The sequence below is a fragment of the Lissotriton helveticus genome, chromosome 9, assembly GCF_964261635.1.
Source record: "Lissotriton helveticus chromosome 9, aLisHel1.1, whole genome shotgun sequence".
Taxonomy (NCBI): domain Eukaryota; kingdom Metazoa; phylum Chordata; class Amphibia; order Caudata; family Salamandridae; genus Lissotriton; species Lissotriton helveticus.
Genome location: NC_136070.1, coordinates 615,247,868 through 615,275,046, shown reverse-complemented (window position 1 = coordinate 615,275,046; position 27,179 = coordinate 615,247,868). Strand labels below are relative to the sequence as shown.

The 27,179-nt window shown below is 45.3% G+C and overlaps 1 protein-coding gene across 4 annotated transcripts in view; it reads right to left on the bottom strand.

The window, feature by feature from the left end:
- C9H19orf47 (chromosome 9 C19orf47 homolog) overlaps positions 1-27,179 on the bottom strand; it is a 96,268-nt gene that overhangs the window by 32,958 nt on the left and 36,131 nt on the right. For all 4 annotated transcript variants that reach the window (XM_078660659.1, XM_078660658.1, XM_078660660.1 and 1 more), the window contains exons 4-6: positions 9,435-9,549; positions 6,790-6,874; positions 5,551-5,685 (exon numbers count right to left, since the gene is read on the bottom strand). In XM_078660659.1, coding sequence (XP_078516785.1) covers positions 5,551-5,685; positions 6,790-6,874; positions 9,435-9,549 — 335 coding nt within the window. The remainder of the gene's footprint in view (positions 1-5,550; positions 5,686-6,789; positions 6,875-9,434; positions 9,550-27,179) is intronic.

Sequence of the window (27,179 nt, the reverse complement as noted above, 5' to 3'; positions counted from 1 at the left end):
TAAAAAGATAATCATTATGCCATTTAGCATAGGAAGACTGACTTGGTCTATGTGTAGACCCCAACGTCGCAAATAAAAAAAAAATGTTTAAGACTTGTTTAATGTAACACTATGGTAAGCTGCTGCTCTTGAAATTAGCTCTTGATAAGCTATATCATCTGTAGGTTATGACTTTGCAGGGTATAAATCTGGATCATTATCCATGGGTGGATCAATATTATAGTCATCCCATGGATCTACAGGTAAATGACTCGTGCCATCATCAACAACCTCTATGAGGTTGTGTATGAGGAGACCCATGAGGCGTTACATGTAGAGGATCGGTGCGTGGCAATTATGGTGAAGATGGTGGAGGAGATTGCAGATGTCCTCCTCTTTCTTAAGAGGAATTTTATAACTGGTGACCTCAGGACTAACTTTCCTTTTGGAAGGTGTTTTAGCCAAAATATGACCAGTATCTGGATTGATGTAGATTGTCTTCTACTTAGGGTCTAATTTCTCTTTCATAAGGTGCAGAATTGGGTCTGGAGGCTTTGGAAGGCCCTCTTTCGGTTTCAGCGCCAAACCCGACTGGTCTTTCGGAGCAGAAAGTATCTGTTACGAAGACGGCTTTTCTCGACTCTATCCAGAGCCTGAAGGCTTGACTGGTTGTTTTAGTGTAGGGTATGGGCGTCGGAAACATTGTCTCAGTGCCGACTAGGGCCCGAAGGCAGAGGTAGTGCCGAAGCCTTTTGTTAGGTTGAAGTGTGTTAGTGGGGTAAAAGGCACCCTGTCCCAGTGGAACATCTTCGGATTCCAACTCTAGCTCGGAGTCCAATTCTGGGAGAGAGAATGCTTCTTCCTCTTCAGCCGCCGACGCTTCGACCTCTTCATGTTCAGATTCTTCTCCGAAGATATCCGGAGTATGTTGGATGCTTTGTCGCTGCATTTTTCTTTGTCGAGCCAGACTATTCCGTAGAGTCTTTTTCGATCAGAACGACTGACAAGCCTAACAACTTTCTTCCTTGAGCTCCGGTGAAGGACACAAGTTGCAGTCTTTCTGTAGGTCGGTGTGAGGGTAATTGGAGAGGCATCGAGGACAAAAGGGAAACAGAGTCCGTTCCATCGGCAGAAGGCTAGACCGACGCGGCTAGGCCCAAAGGCCACCCACGATGTTTTCGACCAAAGATGGAGTTGCCCAATCGACTCGATAAGTGTAGAATATGTAAACACGTACAATAACAATACCGTTGAGGGTACAGTGGATTGCGCAGCAATACACGTCCGAACCCGATGGCTGAAAGAAAACAATCCAACATTGGAGTTGATGCTCATGCGCACTATCACCAAAAGGAGGAGTCACCTTACCTCAAGACTAGAAAATACTTTTTCGAACAAAAAACAACTTGCAAACATCAGGGCCCAACACTAGTTGGCAGGAGTATGCAAAGCATGTGTATTTACAGCACACATGCCTCGAACAAAAATGTACGGCAATCCAGTTTATCAATTTTGTTCCTGTTTTCATTTCAGGATTTAGTTAATCTGCATTCAGCACAGAGAAGGGTTGACAGTAGCAGGCAACATTAAAAATTCTGACAGACTAAGAAGCAATGAAGTGTGATGTTGCTGAGAAGTGGCCATTTGTCCAGCACGTACATTCTAATTAAGCAACTTGCTACAGAAGGTAAGGGAGAGACAATACCCATGATTGCAAGGTTTTCAGTCTGCTCATGAGTGACATTTCTATATTTGAAGTGTGCCGTGTGACGTTTCCTAGATTCAGGCGTGACATTGTACTGGAAATGTAGTCAGTGACTCAAGTGAAATTTCATCCAGTAGTGGCAATATTTGCCCAATAGCAGAGGACATGCCTTAACAGCAGCAAGAATTATTCTACTGCAGACTTTGCCAAACTCGCCTAATGGGTGAAATTTCCCAGAAGGACACCTGCACCATCGCCCAACTATTAACAAGCATTTACAATGCAATAGGTCTCGCAGCATTTAATTTAGAGCTTTTAACATTATTTTGTAACCAAGTTCTTTGTAATGAAATGATAATGCTTAATATTATTTTTTCGCGCCGCCGTAGACAAAGCAGAAGCCCCGTCGCAGCAGTCTTAATCTTACCACAAAAAACCTTACATACACAAGACGGGCCTGGAAGTTGCCTCTTATCCTTTTCAAGTGCCTCGTTTCTGGTAGTTCTACATTCCTGGTTAGTGGTTACAGAAACAAGCTTAAAAGAGCGCATGTCCGAGTCACAGCTCTAAGTGACAGGCTGCGCTGCTCACAGAGGCGACAGAACTCCACACTGTTTGCGCTGCGAGGCAGTAATATGCAACAGGTTAATGTTTCACTGCAGCGCCGCGGCCAGACCCACGCGAAGAATCTAATGTGCCCTCTCGCCTCAAGACAAAAAAAACACGTCTTTAACACAAACAGGTGCCACAATGCCCTACTCAGTGTTTCGAACCCAGCGGCCGTAATTACCGTTCGTGCGACTCGGGAGGTCCGAGGTTTTCTGTCTCCTGCCGGCCTCCTTCCCCGCATTGTGTCTCCGCGCGCCCGGTGCAAAGGTCACGCTCTCATTTGAATGCCCTGCCCTGCTGCAGCAGGTAGGAATGACTAACATGCCCGCCCGGCTCGGAGAGCACACGATGTGCCCCTCCCTGCCTTCGCGCCCATGCTTACTTATTTACCTTATTTTTTTATCTGCGGTTTTCTATAGCGCAAACTTGGCCACTGAGCAACAAAAACGTTTCCAAAATAACACGCTTCAATTAAAGAAGAGCACAGGCAGGCAAATGCTGCAGTAGTTTGATGTGGAAAAGTGGTTGAATAGAAAATATAGGGTTTAATTCTCATTTATGTTTGGAAAAAGTTATAATGTACACAAGAACTGAATGGTCCAGCCCCAGTGTGAGGAAAGTACCCCACAATTTCCATTTTGGGAGTGCCAAACAAGGGGAGCCATTTCAAGTAGGATTAAAGGGAAAGCATGCGAGTCGGGGAGGAATAAAACCGCGCGCGACCGGCTCCGATCGCTTTCGCATTCCCCACCGGAAGTCAGGCAATGTCGCCTGTGACGGGGGCGGGGCCGCGTCAGGACCGGAAGAGGAGGCATGCGTATCGCGGCCCGGGGCTCCTGTGAGCAGTGGAGAACCCCGGGCCCGCCAGCAGAAGGTTAGGCGACTGTTGCGGGGCTCCCTTGACCAAGAGGGAGCCCCGTGAAAGGAGCTGGCAGGAGCTGCAGCGGCGGAGTCCCCCCGAGATTGCCCCGGTAAGTTAGAAAGGGCTGGGGGGTGCGGTGTGCGGTGTGAGGGGCGCAGCACTCGTGTGTCTGTGTGCGTGTGTATGTGTGTGTGGGAGGCTGTATGTGCGTGCGTGCATGGGCGCTTCTGTGTGTGTGTGTGTGTGTGAGAGAGTGCGCGTGCGTTTGAAATCGCCTCTAAGGCGATGCGCGCGGCCAGCAGTGTCTCCTGGAAAGGAGACACGGCAACAATAGGCTGTCGGCGGACACGCGCTTCCGCGCGTGCAGCCGAGACCTAAAAATACATATGCAGTCTTTCCCCAAAGGCCTCTAGATTCTACATTGCTTAGGTGTTACTGACCTTGGTTTTTGAAAACTAAAAAGTAATATGAAATCCATAGCATTGGACAGCGACTCTTGCATTTCCTTTTGTACCATTTTATGTTGTGAATAAATCGGAATGTATTTTGATTTAATAATGACCATGTATTATGTGTGTAACATCTTGCCAGTACAGTTTTCAATCCACAGACACTGCATTCTAGCACTTGTAGTTTCATTTTTCAAACGTAAAATGTTAGTTTAAGAATCTAAAAAGCAATGTGATGCTTGCTACGAACAGATGTACGACTGAGTGACGGTTGTCTAAGCCCATACGGTCCCATGGCAGCTATTATAACTTAAGTGACTCCAGATATGTCGCCTCAGTTTTTCATCCTACATGAAGTTAATTTAGCACTGAAAAGCCTAGCCCTCCTCCTCAGCTAAGTTGAATGTGCCAGCTGATATCTCAGCGTATTTAACCCCTGTTTCTAAACAATCAAGTCTTGTCTACTAGCTGACAAGGAGAGGGCAAGTGTTTGGGGTTGACACACTGAGCTAGAAGAAGCCTTCTGCAGTTTTCTCCCAAAGACAGCATGTCTGCATTTGTCCAGATGGGCAAACACCCAAATGTGAAAGGGCAGCGCGGTCTCAGTCACTCAGAATCGTACAGACTGACATATTAGCTAAGCGGCCCAATATGTTTTTCGGAGTGTTGGAGAAGGCTCACCTCAGCTACTGCAGTGTGCGGTGCTCTACTGGTTCCGATGTGAGGTCCCTTTTTTGTGGGAGGCACTGACAGTACTACTAATTACGCACAACTCTGCGTGAGAAGCAGAGCACAAGGCCCACTAAGGAGGCATGGTCATACAATCCAGCGCCTGAATGAAATGACAAAAAATGCACTTTGCAGGGGGGTATGGAAAGGGTAACATCAAGAACATGAATGCAATTTCATGGAATCAACTGAATTCAACTTAAATGAATGACTACATTTGGAGTTTGTGGTAATGCACAAAATACTCGCATACAAGTTTTTTTTAACCCTAGATGCGAATACTGCTAGGAAAGGGAGAAGAGACAGGGTGGTGAACAAAACAAATGAGAGGCGAAAGAGCAAGGGAAGAAAAGATGTGTTAACTTCGAAGGATTTAAAGCTACAAGACAACTTACTCATGAGTAGTCTTCATGTCCTCAGCTCCATTCGGTTGGTGTTGCAGGAAGGGCTACTGCACAGCAGCAGTCCGCTTCTCTGCCATAAGCTGCTCCACTGCCGACAGATACTTGAGGCAGAAGCATGTGCGAAGTGTATCTGCTTACATCACATGACCCCGGCCTCCGAGCCATGAGTTGAGTCTCATGACTATGTCAGGCCCTCTTACAAAGGCTGTAACCCCTCTCTTTCCCACCTCATCACAGCGTGATGAGTTGGGAATGGGAGGGGTTGGTGAGAGGCAGCTTAGTAATGGACTAGCTGCAGAGGGAGTTCAGGGCAGATACTGTACACACCCGGGGTGTTTTAAAAATAAAACCCCGCATAGAGTCATAACTGGGTGGTCCCAGGGGACCCCAAGTATTGCAGACTTGGGTTAACAGCATGTCAGCCCGTAGGCTGCTTAAAATACACCACCTGCCCGGCCACTATACAACTGGCACATGTGCAACAGCACATGTGCCGGAATTAAAACTACCTGACCTCCGTTTCAGCAAATGGATGAGGTAAGCCAAGGCAAGATATGCCTATATTATAATGGAAAATGGATCGCTTCTTTGAATTACCCTCCATAATACTGATAACTAGAAAGGCGCAGCCCCTCCAACCAGCGCCAGAAACCACAGATGGAGGGTTGGGGGTGTCAAAGATGAAATGGAAGAGTTAGAAATGTACATTACTATGCTTGGGGAAAAAAAGGTGCAATATATTTTTGATGGAAACTGAAAAAAACTTCACAGCATAAATTGTTCAGCAGCTCTCTCCACTTCTAACTACAGTACCTGCTTTGGTGTTCTTTACTGCTGCTTTATTGGAGACGGTAACAGAAATTTTTGACGTGCTCGTGTCGGGTCGCCGGGTGGGGGTGCCAGGTGGAGACTCTCGGCTCAAGCTGTTGGCTATCATTCTAGTTGCGGCTGGACAGAAAAGAGCAGATCACTTACAGCATACCACAGACTTGTAGAAGGGCAGTAATACTGATCAGAATGTTAAATGAAGTGCAGTTTTGTACATTAAAAACATTTTGCTACCGTACTAAAATAACTCCAGGATGCTCCCTCCACTACTGAACCAGATCTCTTGAGTACCCTTCCCTCATGTACTCATGACATAAGGGCTCGCCAATGGCCCCTTTCGCAGAACCACTTATTCACAGCTTCAGTATAGACACTAAATAGTTCTTTGCTAGAGGAAATCCATGCATAAAGACCACAGGCATCTCTTGCTATGCAGAGTGTTTGCATCATTGTTCACTTCTATGAAAAGGCAGAACATTGTTCTCCACGTGCACTGCATCATAAGAAACCCACTTCTTCCAGTCAACCAAATATCAAGCAGGCAACTAGTGAACCTGCTTTTTTCACTATACTTTAACCAATCTCTTATTTTATTTAACACGGTTACATTCAATAGACTCTAATAAATGAAATCAATACAAACAACCTAGAAATTGTGGAAAACAGACCAGGTCAGTAACTTTTTTTCTTTATTTAGCAGATTGCACCCATTTATTTTGTTACATTTGCCAAATAACTTCAAATTAAATGTGTTTCTGAAAATAATTGATAAATATTTCTTGATTAACCATCTTCACATTTTGTTTTTTAAAATAAATCTATAAACGGCCCAAGATTTCATTGGCACTAAGAAATACCACAATCTTTTTGGCACAACCACCCCCCCCCCCCGCTTTTAACGGCAACAGTATATTATGATGCGATTCGCACCTGGGTACGAGGTGCAAACCTTTTAAACCGGTCTGATCAACATCTCAATCCTTCAGCTTTTCCATGCCATTTTATACGAAATGTGAAGTGAGCGCCGTCCTCGTCAAACCTACACAAGAAGATTATCCTTGAAAATCCAGCCTCGGATGGGAATTGTCCATTGCAAAATAACAAGACTAAGAAAAGGGATCAAAGTATTGTTCCAACAACAAAGATAGGCCCTGAAGATGTTCAAAGTAAATGTCCTAAAAAATCATGAATCCAAAATAAAAATCATTCAAGTATCACACTTACGACTGTGAGCACTTCGGCGCAGATCACACTGCAGACTGTTCGGAAGGTTCGGCGAGACAGACTCAGTGACCGCTTTACACACATCCTGAAAGAAAATCATACAAATTTACGGTTTGCCCACCAAGAAACGATAAGTATGAGAGGCTTACAATTTGGACCAGTCAGATAACAAACTAGAAATATGCAGCAGGATTCCCACATGACAGGAAATACACTTACAAACCACCCATCCATGGACAGGAAATCCCAACTCTCCCGAGAGAGACGACTGTCTAGGAATGGGTTTGTTCTAACATAGGGATGTTATGCATTTGGCTACATTATTTACTGAGGACCTAAATATCAATCATGACAGACCACAACTCGAAAGAGTATCTCAGACACACACAAAAAAATGGCATCAGAGACATGACCCTCTTTGTAAACATAACAAAAGAGTTGCTATTTCTGATTAACAAACATTGATAAAACACAAAAATGCTTTCATTTTTAACACGCAACAAACAGTGAACAGACCCAACCCTAACAATGAACTCAGACTATAGATGTTTAACCCCTTCGACGCTGATGACGAGCTGGGCTCGTCATGGCGTAGCCTCCTCGCACGCTCATGACGAGCCCAGCTCGTCACGTAAAGTGCGCTTTTGAAAATCTCAGCGTACAAGCAGAATTCCGCCCGCACGCATGCGGTTAATACCAGAAGCATTACTTTTGAGGACTAAGATGTTTTACTATAACTCTTTCTGTGGAACTGTTCTGTTCCTTGAAGGAGGAAATTAACAACCTGAACAAATGAAAGACCTCATCTAATTATTCCGACCATTTAATCACCTTTTAATAGCTGCTAAAGTTCCCTAAACAAGCCTTCATTCATGTCCCCTCTCGAATACTAGGTGCTCTGCAAAAGCCTCTACGTGACTTGAATACTCTACGGAGGAAAATAAATTTCAGCAGGAAGTACTTCAACCATGGCACAATATAGTTAACCAAATAATAAAAAGCAAGAAGGGTGTAAACTCCTGAAGTAATAGACAACCCAATTGAGGAAAGGAATGTGTTTTTAAACTTACCAGCCTCACCCAGTGCTTAATTTGAGCCGGTGCTCAGCCCTTTGTCAGCTCTGGAACTTATGAGTCTGCCACATGACGGCACTATTTGCCCAATTAAGAGATGTGCACAACAACAGTTGTTTATTAATCCAATGTACATTAAAATGAGTAAAACCTGCCAATCCAAGCCATTCTTATAGCTTTGGGGTGCTGGAATAGTATGAATTGTCACACTTGCAGAGTGTGATGGTTAGTAGTTGTGTTGGTACTGGCAGTACTGTTAGGGGCAATGGGTGGTCCAAGCGGCAGTGGCCCCCAGCACACATACATATATGTATATCAATCAAATTTCTTTATTTGGTTACATGATACATAAAACCATAAAAGCACAATATAATAACCAGTATAAAAAAAAGGTGTGACATAAGTGCAATCTCAGGAACAAAGCTGTACAAATTCATTCTGGATTCGTCATCTGTGTACAAGTTTCATCTAAAGTTCTAAACACCAATTATATCAAGGTAAAACTAATAAAAGCAATGCATGAAAGTCAGTGGCTAGATCTACTACCTATAAGCTATGCAAGTACATGAAACCACAAATAGTAATAAGGAGCGAGCCAGCTAATCACAACTCGCTTTAAGTATGGTAGCAGGTTTAAAGAAACTTAAAACGTAAAATAAAGTATAACCCGACAGCATCTGGAGAAATATCAATGCAGGCCAAACTTGTTTGAAATTGGCCTGTTTCGGGATAGGAATTAAATACGTCTTTCTCGGGTGTCATAAAATGGACAGAACATGGTAAAATGCATAATTTCCTGCGGAGATGTTCCATCGCAGCCGCAGGGCGGGAAAGACTGCCCTCTGTTTATGCTCTTTGGAGATATACATATATATATATATATATATATATATATATATATACACATACATACATATATATGCACACATATATACATGCATGCATACATATATATACACACACACACTAAGACAAATTAAGAACTGACTGCAACTGCTTTAGCAACACATCTCCCTTATCACCAAGTCTGCTGACTCACTGTGCCTCAATGATTCTTGTGCATCTTCCTATAATTAGTCTTCACGTTCACTGGCAACGGTGCCCCAAATTAATTACCAAGTCTCTCTCTGACTACAAATCAAAGTTTGCACCACCTCAATATTTTTGGACTACCAGTGTCCAACTCTGTTTTAGACCTTCATTGCACCCAAAGTAAAGCATTTTCCCTAGAGATAAGACACCTCGCTCTGTACGTTAAAACAGAGCCTAAAACTGCACCCTGAAGGCAAGTTAACAAAATACATCTTTTTCCTTGACTCTCATGCTGGGCCACAAATCTGTAAGCTGAGAAGAACAGAGGTTCCCTCAACTCTTTTGTTGTAATGTGGTAATATCTGCAGGCCATCATTTATACTTGCTATCTTGATCCGTAAACATAAACGGCTGAAAAGCTATAAGTTAATGTCAATATTATACTGGGTTTAAAACAAGGCACACTAAAACTTCAACAACATGTTATCATTTATTACCTAGGTCCCAATCACGGCTTAGGGATGCAGGTTAAAACATTACCTGTCTGTACACAATCTTGGCGTGCTTCAAAATAGCGATGATGTCTCCAACTATCGTGATGCCCAGTTCGTTCATGATTTCTTTATCTAAATCCATCAACATATTCTTCTGAATCCTTCAGGAAAAAGAAACACTTGTTTATCGAAGTACAACATTGTCACAGAGGATTGACAGCGCTCAGAAAATGTTAGCATAGAGACTTTAATGGTCACTTCATACGCACTCAATTCAAAGCAACACAATATAGCTACATCAAACAGTACTTACCACAGTTCAAGGAAGAACAATACTTCAAATACAAGAATGCAATTGGGACAGCTGGCAAAAGCATTAACTCGGTCAGAGTACATTGTTATTTTCGTACTATTACCAATAAACCAAGATGCTGAGTCACGTTTCGGATATTTTAGTCCACTTAAAATAAACTTAAACCAAGTGGTTCCTATGTGGTTTAATTACCTACAAGGAAGCGAAATGACTAAAGACCGATACGCAACGTGACTTCATTCAACTATAAACTTCTGCAGAAGTGATGTGCATCATACAGTTCTGCTCTGAAGCACATGGGTTTCTGCAGCTAGGTTCGGATAATAAAAATAAGAGGCAGAAATCGAAGGATTCTGAACTTAAAAGAAACGAACAAATACAGAAATGTCCGTTTGGATGAATGTATAAATCCTGACACATTGATGCAGGGGCCTGCAACATGGGTTCCCACATACCAAATCTAATGATGTTCACAATAAGGATTCTATCTGTGACTGTGGCATTCAAGGTTACTGTTAACTATCCACCAAGAAATGGCCTAAAACAACCTACTCTAACAACTAGAGGGTAGCCTATTGCATGTAGATACTGTACACCTGGGAAAGGTTGGATGATCTTTGACTCTTCCCTTTAAACCTTCAGCTTTCATAACACAAGTACTGCAACCAAGGAACCTATTTGGTTTATGCCACTGCGTGCATGTACTATGGACTTGGTTCAACCCTGAGGAACGTCCATTCTTCTGAGTACCACTGATTTAAATCAAAACCCCCACACAATGTTTGGCTTGCACTTTAAATACAAATTTGTGAAGCTCCTGAGCAGGGGCTGAAACCTGAATTTGCAGACAAAAAGGCACACCTACATCAACAGGGACATAGCCTGACGCCCAGGACATGTTGATTGGGGTGAAGGGCAACAGGTTTTCATGTGTATTTTGTCCTTGGGACAAGTAGGCCAAACCCCCTGCAGTGCAAAGCCTTTGGCTGGCAGCTTGCAGTACCACATTATGGATCAGGGAAGGCCACTGCCTGCAGTTAAGGTAATATTTTTGCCCATATGTTAATGCTGTTCAAACTTGTAATTTGGTTCATTAATTGAAAGCCTTTATTATTAGGGTGAGCGCTCCAAGTAAATGTTGTAGGCTCTGACTGCACTACTGACCGTGGTTCCAGTATAAAAACGTGTACACACGTTTTCAAAGTTTAGCAATATGAGGCTATGTATAATGTTCCCCGAATGCTCTCTGATTTAAGGCAAATATTTGCAGAAGCTTGAATGTAAGATTGAGGATTCTTTGCTTTCAAAATAAAATGTTCATAAAAAAATGAAAGGAAAAAACATTTTGCTAAACTATTGAAAATGTCAGGTACCATTTCTTTGCAGCATCATTTAGTAACGTGTTGATGCATGCTAGTATTTCCCAAAAAAATTCATCAAGGAAAATCAGTGTAACTAGTTTCAATAAGATTATGGGAAACAAAAATAAACAAGCATTGGCAAAACCAGTAGGTCTGAAATTGGTGGTCAGCTTTTGTTTTGGCATGGTTTTTGTAAAACCTTGGTGTGGGAGCTGCCAGACCCACACCATTATAACAAAAATTAGCTAAAGCAAAAATTGTTTTTGGTGTCAAAAAGCACATACTGCCACAGTAGTTACTGGCACTGAACAAAACTACTTTTTGTGCAGATATGCTCCTTGTGGAAGAGCAGAATGTTGTCACTCAGTGAAGCCAGCCAACACAGAGAGACAATTTTAATAAAACGCAAAAGGTCATGGTCAACGCCAGACAAAATTAGGAGCCCAATTATTAAGGTAAGTCTCAAAAGTGCATCCGTGAATTTCCCAAATTTCCTGCATTTTAGCATGAACCAATATGCTTGTGTAGATTTGCTCATGTAAAAATCTGAGTGTTTGCAAGTTCACTTTCCCTCCAACCACTTTTTGCCCCAACTTTGGAAGAAGGTTTATGTCTGCCATTGCCAGGAGTATATTTTCAACATTTCTCAGTATGGGAAAAGATTAGAGAAGAGTATTCAAACACTACTATCGTATGAGCATTGGGATAATCAGAGAGGCTATATCCGAGCTCTTATATAATGAGATTGCTGCCCCAATTTGTCGCTGCACTACATGGCACCAAAGGGACAAGTGGATTTTGTTACAGGACGAGTCGATTTTTGAAGCAACCAGCCCCATGGACAAGTAGATATTTTATTAAATTACAGACCCTTGATCAAAAAAGCCCGAATATATTCAGTGAGCATTTTTTTCGAACAAAATGAGTTTATAGAAGTAGTACAGATAGTGTTTAACATTTCAAATTTCTTACATTACAAACAAGGCCCATGGCTAGCACACCAGAAGAGAAGGGACTAATGAAGTCAGTTATTAACAAAAAAACAGAAGAGGTGAGATTACTGATCAATAACGCATTTTAGTAGAAGTTGGTTGTTTGGAGTCAAGAATACATGTGGGTGAGAATAAAAAGTAACCTATGAAATAGAACATTTAAAAAAACACAACAGAGACCTGCACCATCAGGACATGCCTACCTAACACAAAGACACGGATAGATGACTATGGTTCAGTAGATGTTGTGGTACACAAAAAGCTGTAACAACCGGAGATATTTTAGAATATGGGACAGTACTGTTGTGTTCGATTTTAGATTCCGAATGAATTTCCCGATTCATGCCCTTATATAGGTACAATTCACATTGCCCTTATATAGGCATAGAAATCCAGTCCTTATTTAGGCATAGCTCATGCTGCCCAAATACAGGCAAGGCTACTTCCATCCGTTCAGCTACGTCACAACGATTTCTTGGAAAACCACTCTTAAGCAGTTAGGGACTTCCCCTTGCTTGAATATTGATTTCTCCAAGAACTCATTTATTATGCATGAACACCTATTCCTTAGGGGTTCATTCAGGACGTTCATATGCCCAACTTTACGTCAAAGCTGGCATTCCTAAACACCTTCAAGGTATAAATATACCTTCACTTGCTATAGCAAAGCACGGTGTGGTTCGGTGCAGTTCGGCTACCTACTTGCATGACGCAGCTCGCTACAGCAAGTGCTGAAGGAAGCCAACTCTCCAGCTGACGCACTGACCAGAAGCGGTCATCCTCCTGCCGAGAATCCAGCTTCTTTGTGTTTCTGACTCCCCTTGCAGGGTGTTGGGAAATAGAGTCCGTGAAAGAGATACCAACCTCTCTCATTCTAAGGTATGGAGCTGATTAGAACCTAGAGAAACCTTTGGCAAAAAACTAAACCTATGCTAAAGACAGCACCTACTTCTTCCCTCGTACTAGATCTAGGTTAGGTACACTGGGGTAGGCGTATTTTAGAAGCACCAGTCGAGTATTTTAGCCTGTGTTATTTATGTATGTATGTATTTTTACATATTTTATATTACTGTTTACGCTGTACGCATTATACTTCTCATTCTAACGATTGTAGCAGTTCACCTCTCTTGCATGAGAAAGAAGACCGTTCAATAATCCCCTTTTTATTGAAACACCGGTCTCTATTTCTGTGCAAAACTCTGTAGAAAGGAACCATGCACGATTGACTGAGTAAAATAGTTATCCATTGTTTCCACGACTCTGAAGATGTTTCGATTCTAGGGGAAACAAAGTTGTCATGTTAATGCGTTTGTCAGAAACGAATCCCTTCTGGTTTACCCGAGAGTTTCTAGTGACCTGAGTTAGCTGGCACACACAATTAAGTTTAGTATACTCGATAGAGACATACTGACCTCAGTCTTATGTCAAATCTATTGTGTATATTATTCCAATGCGCAGAGCCTATTGGGAATATAGGAACTACACTACAGTACTTGGAATGATTGCTTACTCCATCCACTGCAGAATGTTTGAAGGCACTAAAAGGGAACAAACATTTTTATGGCAATACCTGCTGTGAAAAGTTGATCCTGGTTACTATCACCAGGGTCAATGCTAAAGAGGAGTCAAACTTCACAATGGCATGCTATTTAGATACCCGCTTGGTCTTCTTGGACTAGCAACATTCCTTCATATTAGAGGAAGAGAGACCATGATGCAGTCCCTTGAAGTGAGCTTCAATGACTGGATAAAAGGCTTCCCGATGTTCTGAGATATTAAAGTGCTCAAACAGAAACCAGTATTTCCTCCGATCTGAAATGGCTACATCAATCCCTCTGCTAGTTTTTATTAACAGGAGTGTTCTTAAGGTAATGCATCAAAATGAGCTCTTAAGAGACAACACACAGGCCCAGCTACCTCGCTTTCATTTTCAATTTTAGTGTCTTGCCAAGCTTTTAAACGCCTCTTTTCACTCTGGTTACTACTGGTAGGAATGCAATTTGTTCTGGCAATCTGCAAAAACCTCACCATAGTCACTGTTGTCCAAGAAATGTAATGGAGACTGTACATTCCACAATATATACATAGCGTTTCTCCAAGAGAACTCAATTTGCAATTAGTTTTGGAATCACATGGAGATTAAGGTTTGCACAGTGTTGTTAAAAGAACGCCAAAAGACCGGACTAGAACTCTAAATGTGATTTTATCAAAAGACAATAAGGCATTACAAACTGCATCTCTTTAAATTTGACACAGCAGCAGCAATGACAGGTGACAACAAAAGAAAATTAGGTCACTGGTAGTATATGAAATGCAGAGCTGGAAAAAACACCCTCTCTTATTGATGCTTCTGGCAACAGATACGCGTATGCCCTCTACCTTTGTCATCCACCTTCCTTGGTATCTTTTCTACTATTACTTTACATTTCCTGTACAATTTATTATTAGGAACATAATGAATGTTAATATTTTTCTCGACAGACCCTTCCTAGGAGCACGGTCTTTGCAACAACTTCTCTGCGATTACAGACCAAAATCCTGTCTTTCCAATTCTTTTGTGGATTGATTCTCCAGACACCTCAAGATGGGCCTGGCTATATTTAAATCTCTGTTATAGGGTCCCCTAAACAGAGCGCTTTGCATCCTGCTTAAAATCACTAGCATCTAAACTTCGCAAGCCAATGTCTAGACCCAGATGCCAGTGCAAAAAACACTTTACTCCTGGATTTATCACAGTTTTCGCTCTTCTCCACAAGGTTCTTCTTTCTGCAAGGAGATTCATCATAAAATGGTGCTAGTAACCCACATTGTCCCCTTCAAGCCGGTTTCCCCACCTGCTGGACCTTGCTAGGGATGCTCATCACCTTCTTCTCTCCTTCAAATTCCTACTGCCGGACCCAAAAGTCTAATCCTTTGCAGCCACCTCCACCTTCTTGCGTGGAGTATCACTGGCGACCCCAGAGAAGGCTATCCCTTACGGAGGTTGCTGTAGTCATGATCAACAAGTCCTGGGCCCAGGCATTCGACGAGCTTCCAGTCCTACTCGGAAGGTACAGCTTCAGTGAAGTGCTCTTGAACATGTTAGCCAAGACCAAAACGGCATCACATTACCACTATTTTTCAGCTTTCCCAGTAGTTTGTGTAGTGCCCTGCCAACAAGAGTACATCTATCACACTGCCACCCTCTGTTCTTCCGTCCAACTGTTTCTTTCTTTGAAGAGCTCTCACAATCCAATTTATTGTCCAACTGTGGATTGCTGGATCTGGCTAAACCGAAGGCCAGAGACTTCTCTTTTGACGTCCACTGCACTTGTGGTGCCATGGCATCTAAAGCCTTCTTCACTTGCTCAAGGACGTCCTCAGAGCTGCAGAAAGTCTTGGGTGATTATCTTCAGGACCTTCTACCTTAAGCCAGCCAAACATATGGCTTACCAAATCCACAACAGGCTTAAAACTTGTATATTGTAACTCCTCATTGTTGTATGAAAAAACAATAATGGGAGTTTCCAAACTTAAGTGAAGAGGCAATCTGGGATTTTATTAAAGACAATGAGGTAATTCTAATATCCCTCCTGGGAGTTCATATCTCTGTCCAGCCTCAGATGTCCTTAACCCCTTCGATGCTGATGACGGAGCGGTTCCGTCATCAGCATCGGTTGGGCTGTGCTGATGACGGAACCGCTCCTTCATCAGTACAGCCCTGGGGGAGAGCGCTGGCGCTCCCCCCCCCCCCCCCCTGTGCAGCGATCTTGTTTTTTTTTGCAGGGGTGGCATCGGAAGACTTTCCGCTGCCACCCCCTGGCCCCCCCACGCTTCCTGGTGACGTCAGCGCGCACAGCGCGCGCCGACGTCATCAGGAAGGGCTGGACGCGCTGGAAGCCATTGGTTTCCAGCGCGTCCAGGAACAAGGTCGGTGTTTGGTGCTCCGGTGGGGCGGGGGGGCCATTTCTCGGTGCCTTGAGGCATCAGGGGGGAGGAAACACTGTTTCCTCTCCCCTGATGTCCCAATGCTGGGCATTACTGGTTCAGGATCGCGCACAGCGTCGCGATCCTGCACCAGTAATGCCCCCACTAGACACCAGGGATGTTTTTTGTTGGAAAGGAAGCGACCCCTTGGGCAAGGGTCGCTTCCAGGGGCAATATTTTGATAATTCAGACTTTTCTGCCCCCCCTGGGTCGACATCGCTCGTTTTAGCGAGCGATCTCGACCCAGGGGGGGGCAGAAAAGCCCACTAGACACCAGGGATTGTTTACGTTTGAAAAGGAAGCGACCCCTTGGGCAAGGGTCGCTTCCAGGGGCAAATATTTTATAATTCAGACTTTTCTGCCCCCCCTGGGTCGACATCGCTCGTTTTAGCGAGCGATCTCGACCCAGGGGGGGCAGAAAAGCCCACTAGACACCAGGGATTTATGTATAATTGTAAAGGAAGCGACCCCTTGGGGAAGGGTCGCTTCCAGGGGCAATATTTTTATAATTCAGACTTTTCTGCCCCCCCTGGGTCGACATCGCTCGTTTTAGCGAGCGATCTCGACCCAGGGGGGGCAGAAAAGCCCACTAGACACCAGGGATTGTTTATGTTTGAAAAGGAAGCGACCCCTTGGGCAAGGGTCGCTTCCAGGGGCAATTATTTTATAATTCAGACTTTTCTGCCCCCCCCTGGGTCGACATCGCTCGTTTTAGCGAGCGATCTCAACCCAGGGGGGGCAGAAAAGCCCACTAGACACCAGGGATTTATGTATAGTTGTAAAGGAAGCGACCCCTTGGGGAAGGGTCGCTTCCTAGGGCCATCATTTTTCAATGCAGACTTTTCTGCCCCCCCCTGGGGGCAGATCGCCCATGTTAGCGCGTTATCTGGACCCAGGGGGGGGGCAGAAAAGCCCACTAGACACCAGGGATTTATTTCTAATTGTAAAGGAAGCGACCCCCTTGGGGAAGGGTCGCTTCCTAGTGGCCCATAATTTTTTGTAGACTTGTCTGCCCCCCCCTGGGGGCAGATCACCCATTTTTTGGGCCACATCTGGACCCAGGGGGGGTAGAAAAGCCCACTAGACACCAGGGATTTTAGTATATTTATAACGGAAGCGACCCCTTGGGGGGGGGGGGGGGGGGGTAGAAAAGCCCACTGTACTCCAGGTTTTTGTTTTTTATAGGGAGCGACCCCTTGGCCAAGGGTTGCTTCCTTGGGCCCATTTGTTTTCAGTATGTTCTGCCGTGTCTTTATTTGGCCTCTCTGCCCTCCGTAGGGTTGCTTCCAGGGGGCCCATGTTTATAATGATTTATAATCTTCCCCCCTTGGGGACAGACACCCCATTTGTGACATACCCTGTGACATAGCCTGTTGTAATGTGTGTTTTTGTTTCTTCTAATGTGTATTGGTTTTTTTTTCTCTTTAGATTGTTGCAGTGTGCGGTTCTGTTGCTGGTGGTTCTGTTGTTCTGCTGTTTCTGTAGTTGCATGTGTTTGGTAAGAGACTTTTTTTTGTTCAATTGTAATGTAATTGTTTATTTTGCAAAGTGTGTAGTAATACGAGTATGTGTTGTTGCTGTTTGTTGTGATTGTAAAACATGTTTTGCATTTGTTTTTGATGTGTCCTTCTGTAGATGTAAGTTTTTTTTTCTTCTTTCTAGTGGGATATCGTTGCCTATTTGCTGTGTCTTTGCAGAGTAGGTGCTGGTGAGTGTAGTTGTGTCTTGTAAGTGAATTGTATATTTTTTCTAAATATATTTTTCGGTGAAAAAGTCTTACTTTTTTATCTTACTTTGCGCAGTGTTGGGGTTGTTGAGTTGTTTGTGCAGACTCCTTTATTTGTAAGGATAATGGCTAGCCGCCGGATTACTGCTCAGCAAGTTGTTGGAATGCTTTTTGATTCTTCCTCTGACCATGGTCCAGAGTCTGACTCTGATTCTGAGCCAGAGGTGGGAGGTGAAGATTCAGGTAGTGAGTTTTCTCTACACATGGCTTCATCTGATGATGAAGACACTTTGAGTGCTGATGAAGCTACTTTTGGTGTGGATGATGTGCCTGTGGTTGGGGAGGACATTGCTGTGTTTACGGTTTTGGAGGACATGCTTGTGCCTGTGGTTGCGGAGGACAGTGATGTGCCAATTGTGCGGCAAGAGACATCTGGGCTGCAGCCTGGGGCTGCTAGACTTCCAGTTGGTGTTGTGAGACAAGGGTTAGCTGGGCGGCGGCCTGCGGCTGCAAGACTTGAAGATGAAAGTTCTGACCTCTGGGTTGCACCAGGCATGGTGCAGCCGGCATTGCCCGAATTTACTGGTGTTCCAGGGTGTAGGGTGAACACTGAAAACTTTTTGCCTATTGATTTTTTCAAGTTGTTTATGGATGATGTGTTTTTGGCAGAGATTGTAGAGCAGACTAATTTGTATGCTGAAAATTTTTTGAGGGTGAACAGTGCCAGCCTTAAGCCCCACGCTAGAGCTACCCGGTGGACTCCCACAAATTTGGAGGAGATGAAAAAGTTTTTGGGTTTAACTTTTTTGATGGGCTTGCTTAGGAAACCATCAATGGCTTCATATTGGTCTACTAGTCCCTTGATGGCAACAGCTATATTTCCGGCAGTCATGAGTCGTGATAGGTATTTGCTTCTGCTGCGGATGATGCATTTTGTTGACAATAGTCTTGCTTTGCCACGAGATCACCCTGATTGTGACCGTCTTTTCAAGATTCGGCCTGTCCTTGATCATTTGGTTGATCGATTTTCTGAGATCTTTTATCCTGGGAAAGAAATTGCAGTGGATGAGTCTTTGCTGTTGTTCAAGGGCCGCTTGGTATTTCGGCAATACATTCCTAGTAAGAGGGCACACTATGGAATCAAACTGTATATGCTGTGTGACAGTGAGACTGGATATGTCTAATTTCAGGGTGTACACTGGTAAGGAATCCAGGATTAACCCCCCTGGTTGTCCGTCCACTTTTGGAGTGACTGAGAAAATTGTGTGGGAACTTGGTCGTGGATTTTTTAACAAAGGCCATCATTTGTATGTCGATAACTTCTACACTGGTGTGCGGTTGTTCAGGGAATTGGCCAAAGTGGACACTGTTGCTTGTGGCACAATCCGCTCAAACCGTAAAGGTTTCCCAAAAGAACTTGTTTGTCGAAAGCTTGCTCGGGGACAGTGCAGTGCTTTGCGTTGTGAGGAGCTTCTAGCTGTGAAGTTTACAGACAGGAGAGATGTCTACATGTTGAGTACAATACATGATGAAAGCACTGAACCGCGGAATGTTTGGGGTCAGGTTGCAGAAGTGCGCAAACCTGTGTGCATACTGGACTACAATAAGTACATGGGTGGTGTTGACAGAGTTGATCAGAGGTTGGAACCGTATGCTGCTCTTCGTAAGGCTTACATTTGGTACAAGAAGTTGGCTATCCATCTTTTCCACTTGGCAACCTTTAATGCTTTTATTGTGTTCCAGAAATCTTGTCCCCAGTCAAAGTTGACTTTTGTAAAGTTTCAGGAGTCTGTAATAGGCAGCCTTGTTTTAGTGGAACAGTTAAGTGTTCCTAGAGTTGGAGTGGTGGAGGATGTTGCCAGATTGAAAGATCGCCACTTTCCTGATACAATTCCTCCTACAACCTAAAAAGACTTTCCCAGTCGGAGATGTAGAGTCTGTTGGCGAAGAGGTTTGCGGAAGGAGGTTCGCATGTACTGCCCCGACTGCCCTTCAAACCCCGGGCTGTGTGTACCTGCTTGTTTTAGATTGTACCACACGCAAAATAATTTTTGGGAGTATCAATGAGTGGTAAAGTGAACTGGTTGGTCTTTATTCTGTAATAGTTATTGTTCAGTTTCAAAGTTTGTATTTGTGTAGTCTTTTTAGATTTAGTTGTCGAGTTAGTAGATTTGTTTCAATTTGCAATTTGTTTTTGTTTCTCTTTTATTTAAAAAAAAAAACTAATGTATGATGTTGGTTTGCGTGTAGTGTCCATTGTCTGACTGTGTGCATGGTTTGGCGCTTGACTGCCGGTGTCTGTGGACAGATGCTTGTCTGGCGGTGTCTGCGGACTGGTGCTTGACTGGCGGTGTGCGTGGTCTGGTGTTTGGTTGGCGGTGTGAGTGCTCTTGCGCTTGCCTGGTGTTGTGTTTGGATTTGTCTTTGGCTGGTGGTGTTCGTGGAGTGGTGCTTGACTGGTGGTGTGTGTGGAGGGGCGCTTGGCTGGTGGTGTGCGTGGAGGGGTACTTGGCTGTCTGTGCACGGAGTGGTGCTTGGCTGGCGGTGTGTGTGGAGTGGTGCTTGGCTGGGGGTGTGTGTGGAGTGGCGCTTGGCTGGACGGTGTGCGTGGAGTGGTAGTTGGCTGTCTGTGCACGGAGTGGTGCTTGGCTGGTGTTGTGTTTGTGGAGTGGCGCTTGGCTGGTGGTGTGTGTGGAGGGGCGCTTGGCTGGTGGTGTGCATGGAGTGGTACTTGGCTGTCTGTGCACGGAGTGGTGCTTGGCTGGCGGTGTGCATGGTCTGGTGCTTGGATGGTGGTGTGGGTGGACTGGCGCTCGGCAGGCGGTGTGTGAGTAGTTACTTTCTGTTGGTCACTACACACACTGCTAGTTGAGTGACACTCCACACAGTCCATCATTTTGTGTAGTTGCAGTGTCCGAAATGTCGGCGTGTGAAAGTGATGGGCCCTTGAATGGCGCTGTTTGCTGGTGTGAGTGTTGGAATGTGATGGGTCCGCGGCTGGCGGTGTGAATGTTTTGTATGTGTCACGCGTACGAAAGGTGTATGAATGGCCTGTAAAGAGGTTGGTGCCTTGACGTGGCTTTACAGCTCACGAGCTGTGAGTCAGTGGTTCAGTTTATCATACTTTCAATTATACAAAGTGTATTTCATTTTTGTGAAATTACTTGCGTATACAATTGTATGTACTGAATCATCACTCACCCTCGTGCCAAATCCAACCAGTATGTGTGTGTGCTTGCGGATTAGATGGGTGTGCAGTAATAATTGTTTTTTTTCTCTTTCTGCAGTAGGGTGTACCTTGCCCCTTATTGTGATTGTTGTTATGTGTTGCTTTTCCATTCGGATGGTGTCAATGGTCTGGTTTGTATCAGGTATGAAAGGTGCGTGAATGGCCTGTAAAACGGTTGGTGCCTTGTCGTGGCTTTACAGCTCACGAGTTGCGAGTCACTGGTTCAGTTTTTATGCATTTATTTGACAGAGCATTTCATTTTTTTGAAATATCTTGTTAATAAAATTTTATGTACTGAACCATCACTCGCCCTCGTGCCAAATCCAACCTGTATGTGTGTGTCTTTGAGGAATAGATAGCCGTGCTTGAATGTTTGACTTTTGAGTAACTCTGTTAAGGTGTGGTATCCTTTTACTCGGGAGAACAAGGGGAGCGCAGGGTGGTAGGACTTTTTTGCCGGCACGGCGATCCCACGCCAAAATGTTTGGAAAAGTGCTATTTTTACCTATTTTTAAGGTTTGCAAGGAGTTCTGGGTAGGAAAACATTGGTGGACCCACACATGCCATACCTCCCTGGACTCTCCCGGGTGTCTAGTTTTCAGAACTGTTTGGGTTTGCTACTTTCCAAAGAATACCACCCACCCCAGGCCAAAAACTCAGGTGCCTCCCCCCCAAAAAATCAAAGTTATATTGCTTCAGGGTATTTTATATTCACCACTGTTAGATTTGGACCTTTTCCTGTTGCAGCCACTATGGCTACCCACGCAAGTGAGGTACCGTTTTTATCGGGAGACCTGGGGGAATGCTGGGTGGGAGGTAATTTGTGTGAGCCCAGTGATGCCACGCTTTCCCAGACTACAATGTGTGAAAAAATTGATTTTTTTCTGCTAAAATTGAGGTTTGCAAGGGATTCTGGGTAAAGGAACGTTGGCGGATCCACGCAAGCCATACCTCCTTGGAAGCCCCCGGGTGTCTACTTTTCAGAAATGTGTGGGTTTGGTAGGTTTCCATAGATGGCTGTCTCGCACGGGGCCAGAAACCCAGGTAACCCCTCTTGCAAAAGCTGGTGAATGTAACAATGGTGAAAATCTTAAGTCCACCAGCTTTTGCAAGAGGGGTTACCTGGGTTTTTGGCCCCGTGCGAGACAGCCATCTAGGGAAACCTACCAATCCCACACATTTCTGAAAAGTAGACACCCGGGGGCTTCCAAGGAGGTATGGCTTGCGTGGATCCTCCAACGTTCCTTTACCCAGAATCCCTTGCAAACCTCATTTTTTGCATGGAAAAAAATCAGTTTTTTCACACGTTTTAGTGTGGGAAAGCGTGGCATCACTGGGCACACACAAATTACCTCCCACCCAGCGTTCCCCAAGGTCTCCCGATAAAAATGGTACCTCACTTGCGTGGGTAGGCATAGCGGCTGCTTTAGGAAAAGGCCCAATTCATACTGTGGAGACGAAAACATTACCTTTAGCCAAATAATCTTATTTTTTGAGAGGGTCACCTGAGCTTTTGGCCCGGGGCTTGGCAGGCATCTTTGGAAACTACCAAACCCAAACAGTTCTGAGAACTAGACACCCGGGGGAGTCCAGGGTGGTATGGCATGCGTGGGTCCCCCAATGTTTTCCTACCCAGAAACCCCTGCAAACCTGAAATTTTGGTCAAAAAACCCACTTTTCCATACTTTTTTGGGTGGGATCTCGCTGCCGGAACAAATGTCCTACCACCCAGTGTTTCCCTTGTTCTCCCGAGTAAAATGATACCTCACTTGTGTGGGTGGGCCAAAGGCATGCGACTTAGGCTGGGGTGCTTAATTTGTAAAACGTAAATATGAGTAAAAACTACTTTTTTCAAAATTCATTTTTGGCGTGTTCTGCTTTGGGGCACCCACACAAGTGAGGTATCCTTTTACTCCGGAGAACAAGGGGAACGCAGGGTGGTATGACTTTTTTGCCGGCCCGGCGATCCCACGCCAAAAAGTTTGGAAAAGTGCAAATTTTTACCTAATTTTAAGGTTTGCAGAGAGTTCTGGGTAGGAAAACATTGGGGGACCCATGCATGCCATACCTCCCTGGACACCCCCGGGTGTCTAGTTTTCAGAACTGTTTGGGTTTGCTACTTTGCAAAGAATACCACCGAGCCCCGGGCCACAAACTCAGATGCCCCCCCCCCCCAAAATCAAGGTTGTTTTGCAATAAGGTAATGTAAATTCACCACCGTACGATTTGAACCGTTTCCTGTTGCAGCCACTATGTCTACCCACGCAAGTGAGGTACCGTTTTTATCGGGAGACCTGGGGGAACGCTGGGTGGGTGGAAATTTGTTGATCCACGCAGATTCCAGAACTTTCCACCACAGAAATGTGAGGAAAATGTGTTTTTTTGGTCAAATTTTTATGTTTTCAAGGGATTCTGGGTAACAAAAAACCTGGTGGTAGGCAGTCGAGTCACCCCATCCTGAATTCCCCTGGGTGTCTAGTTTTAAAAAATGTATAGGTTTGCTAGGTTTCCCTAGGTGCTGGCAGAGCTACGGCGCAAAAACAAAAGGTAGTCTTTTTGTCCGAATCGTGCTAAATTTCACTGGGAAATTGAGGTGCGACCATGCTGCGTTTTGCGCTGTTTCATGTCGCAGCCACTATGCCTACCCATGCAAGTGAGGTACCATTTTTTTCGGGAGACCTGGGGGCACGCTGGGTGAGTGGAAATTTGGTGATCCACGCAGATTCCAGAACTTTCCACCACAGAAATGTGAGGAAAATGTGTTTTTTTGGTCACATTTTTATGTTTTCAAGGGATTCTGGGTAACAAAACCTGGGGGTAGGCAGACGAGTCACCCCATCCTGAATTGCTCTGGGTGTCTAGTTTTCAAAAATGTATAGGTTTGCTAGGTTTCCCTAGGTGCTGGCAGAGCTACGGCGCAAAAACAAAAGGTAGTCTTTTTGTCCGAATCGTCCTAAATTTCACTGGGAAATTGAGGTGCGACCATGCTGCGTTTTGCGCTGTTTCATGTCGCAGCCACTATGCCTACCCACGCAAGTGAGGTACCATTTTTTTCGGGAGACCTGGGGGGACGCTGGGTGAGTGGAAATTTGTTGATCCACGCAGATTCCAGAACTTTCCACCACAGAAATGTGAGGAAAATGTGTTTTTTTGGTCAAATTTTTATGTTTTCAAGGGATTCTGGGTAACAAAACCTGGGGGTAGGCAGACGAGTCACCCCATCCTGAATTGCCCTGGGTGTCTAGTTTTCAAAAATGTATAGGTTTGCTAGGTTTCCCTAGGTGCTGGCAGAGCTACGGCGCAAAAACAAAAGGTAGTCTTTTTGTCCAAATCGTCCTAAATTTCACTGGGAAATTGAGGTGCGACCATGCTGCGTTTTGCGCCGTTTCATGTCGCAGCCACTATGCCTACCCACGCAAGTGAGGTACCATTTTTTTCGGGAGACCTTGGGGCACGCTGGGTGAGTGGAAATTTGTTGATCCACGCAGATTCCAGAACTTTCCACCACAGAAATGCGAGGAAAATGTGTTTTTTTGGTCACATTTTTAGGGCTCGCCTGCTGTGCACATGTGCACAGCTGGAAGCTCTATAGGGGCTTATCCAGTGTTTAACCACCACTGGCGATTCCACTGGCGATTCCTTTGAGTGCATGCGCTTTTTAGGTCATTGCGCAAGCCCTAAAAAGCGCGTGCACAATGCCACCAGCCGCCTGCCTGCCTGCCTGGCATTACCACATCAAAGGCAGCCCTCCCAGCGCATTTGTCACCACCTAATTATTCACGGCCGCCCGGCCGTACTTTCAGTTTCACGGCCGGAGGCCGTGTCTCCTTTTAAAACCTGTTTAACTTGTTTCTTTGAGGTATAAAGAAATTAGAGACAGGCGTTTTATTTAGGGATTGTAGACTTTCATGCATGCTGATTACCCATTCCGGGGACAGTTCCATTTCTATTTTCCACCTACCTTAACAATTGATAAATCAGCATCTCTAACCAACAATTGAATGCAGGGGCTATTCGGGAGATTTCTCTGTAGAGAGCAGGGCAGAGAAAGCCAAGTAGGGCTAGGTCTTCCCGCCTTTCCCGCGCATGTGAAGGGGCACAGACGTCAAACACCATGCCTTTGAAATGCACCAACCTTTCATTAAATCTCAGATCCCTTAAAAGCAGAGGCCGATATCGCACGTTTTCCCTCCAGCTTGCCATGTGTCTTGCATTTCCGCCTAGTTTCTGGTGCTTTCTGTTTCTTCTTCCCAGTCAATAACCGCCGCCTGCCATTAGAAGGCTGTAAAGTATTCCATGTGCCATTAAGGCGTCCGAGGGTCTTTGAATGCTGAGTGCACGCATCCGCCTCTTTCATTCCAAACTCAGCTGTGACTCCAGCGCCCCAGTGACAGCTCCAATCTCTCGAACGAGTGTATTTGCATCGTAATCGTCACACCGAAAATATCTGCACACAAGGAAGGAAGATGGAAAAGCTACCAGGTTACAATGTCACAGACACACAACTCCCTCGAGATTCGGGTTTTAGCACGAGCTCGGAGTGTGGAGTAGAGTTGTGTGTGAGTGTGCTCCCCAAACATATCGCATCATAATTTGCACGAAGCACACCTGCAGCTCAATTTCTGTGTCACCCTCCCCTATCAAGGCATTTTTTTCTGAGCGGTGTCATAGCTAAGTGGGTTAATGTGCATGTTGTAGAGAACTGTGTGCAATTTGAAGATCATGGGTCCTGCGCTCACTAATGCAGCTCTCATTGTTAATGTGCTGTAACTTTCGTGAAAGTTGAGGTGTGTTCTCTAAAGGGAATGACCAAAAAAAGTGTAACTAGAAATCCTTTCTAAGATGCATGGCCTACGTAATATGGCTGTGGTTTAAAGCACGTGACCTGGCATGCATGAAGAAATTGAATGAACGCCACAAAACAGATTTATTTGTACCGTACTGCACAATTGGAACGAAACTAGTCGTTCCATGGTCAGCAGTTTAACCACTCTGATGCTGAGTGAGTAAGCACTCAGATTCTAATATTGCTAAACAAATTTCTTGAAGTTGATTTCAAATACATCTCTAGATAATGTACTATCCGTTGTTTTATTACAACATGAGTGTTCTGACACCAGGGCATCCTCGTAATAAGACCATTGAATCCAGCTCCACCGAGGCACCCACCACACAGCTCCAATGATGCACCCACCACCCAGCTCCACCGATGCACCCACCACCCAGCTCCACCTACACAGCTCCACCGATGCACCCACCACACAGCTCCACCAATGCACCCACCACCCAGCTCCACCGATGCACCCACCACCCAGGCACCCACCACACAGCTCCACCGAGGCACCCACCACACAGCTCCACCGAGGCACCCACCACACAGCTCCACCGAGGCACCCACCACACAGCTCCACAGATGCACCCACCACACAGCTCAACAGATGCACCCACCACACAGCTCCACCCACACAGCTCCACCGATGCACCCACCACAAAGCTCCACCGATGCACCCACCACCCAGCTCCACCGATGCAACCAGCACACAGCTCCAACGACACAGCTCCACCGATGCACCCACCACACAGCTCCACTGATGCACCCACCACACAGCTCCACTGATGCACCCACCACACAGCTCCACCGATGCACCCACCACACAGCTCCACCGAACGACCCACCACACAGCTCCACCGAACGACCCACCACACAGCTCCACCGAGGCACCTACCACACAGCTCCACAGATGCTCCCACCACACAGCTCAACAGATGCACCCACCACACAGCTCCACCTACACAGCTCCACTGATGCACCCAGCACACAGCTCCACAGATGCACCCAGCACACAGCTCCACAGATGCACCCACCACACAGCTCCACCGATGCACCCACCACACAGCTCCACCGATGCTTCAACTAAGCTCCAGCAATGCACCCACCACACAGCTCCACCAATGCACCCACTAAGCTCCACCAATGCATCCACCACACAGCTTCACAGATGCACCCACCACACAGCTCCACCTACACAGCTCCACCGATGCACCCACCACACAGCTCCACCAATGCACCCACCACACAGCTCCACCAATGCACCCACCACACAGCTCCACCGATGCACACAGCTCCACAGATGCACCCACCACACAGCTCCACAGATGCACCCACCACACAGCTTCACCGAGGCACCCACCACACAGCTTCAC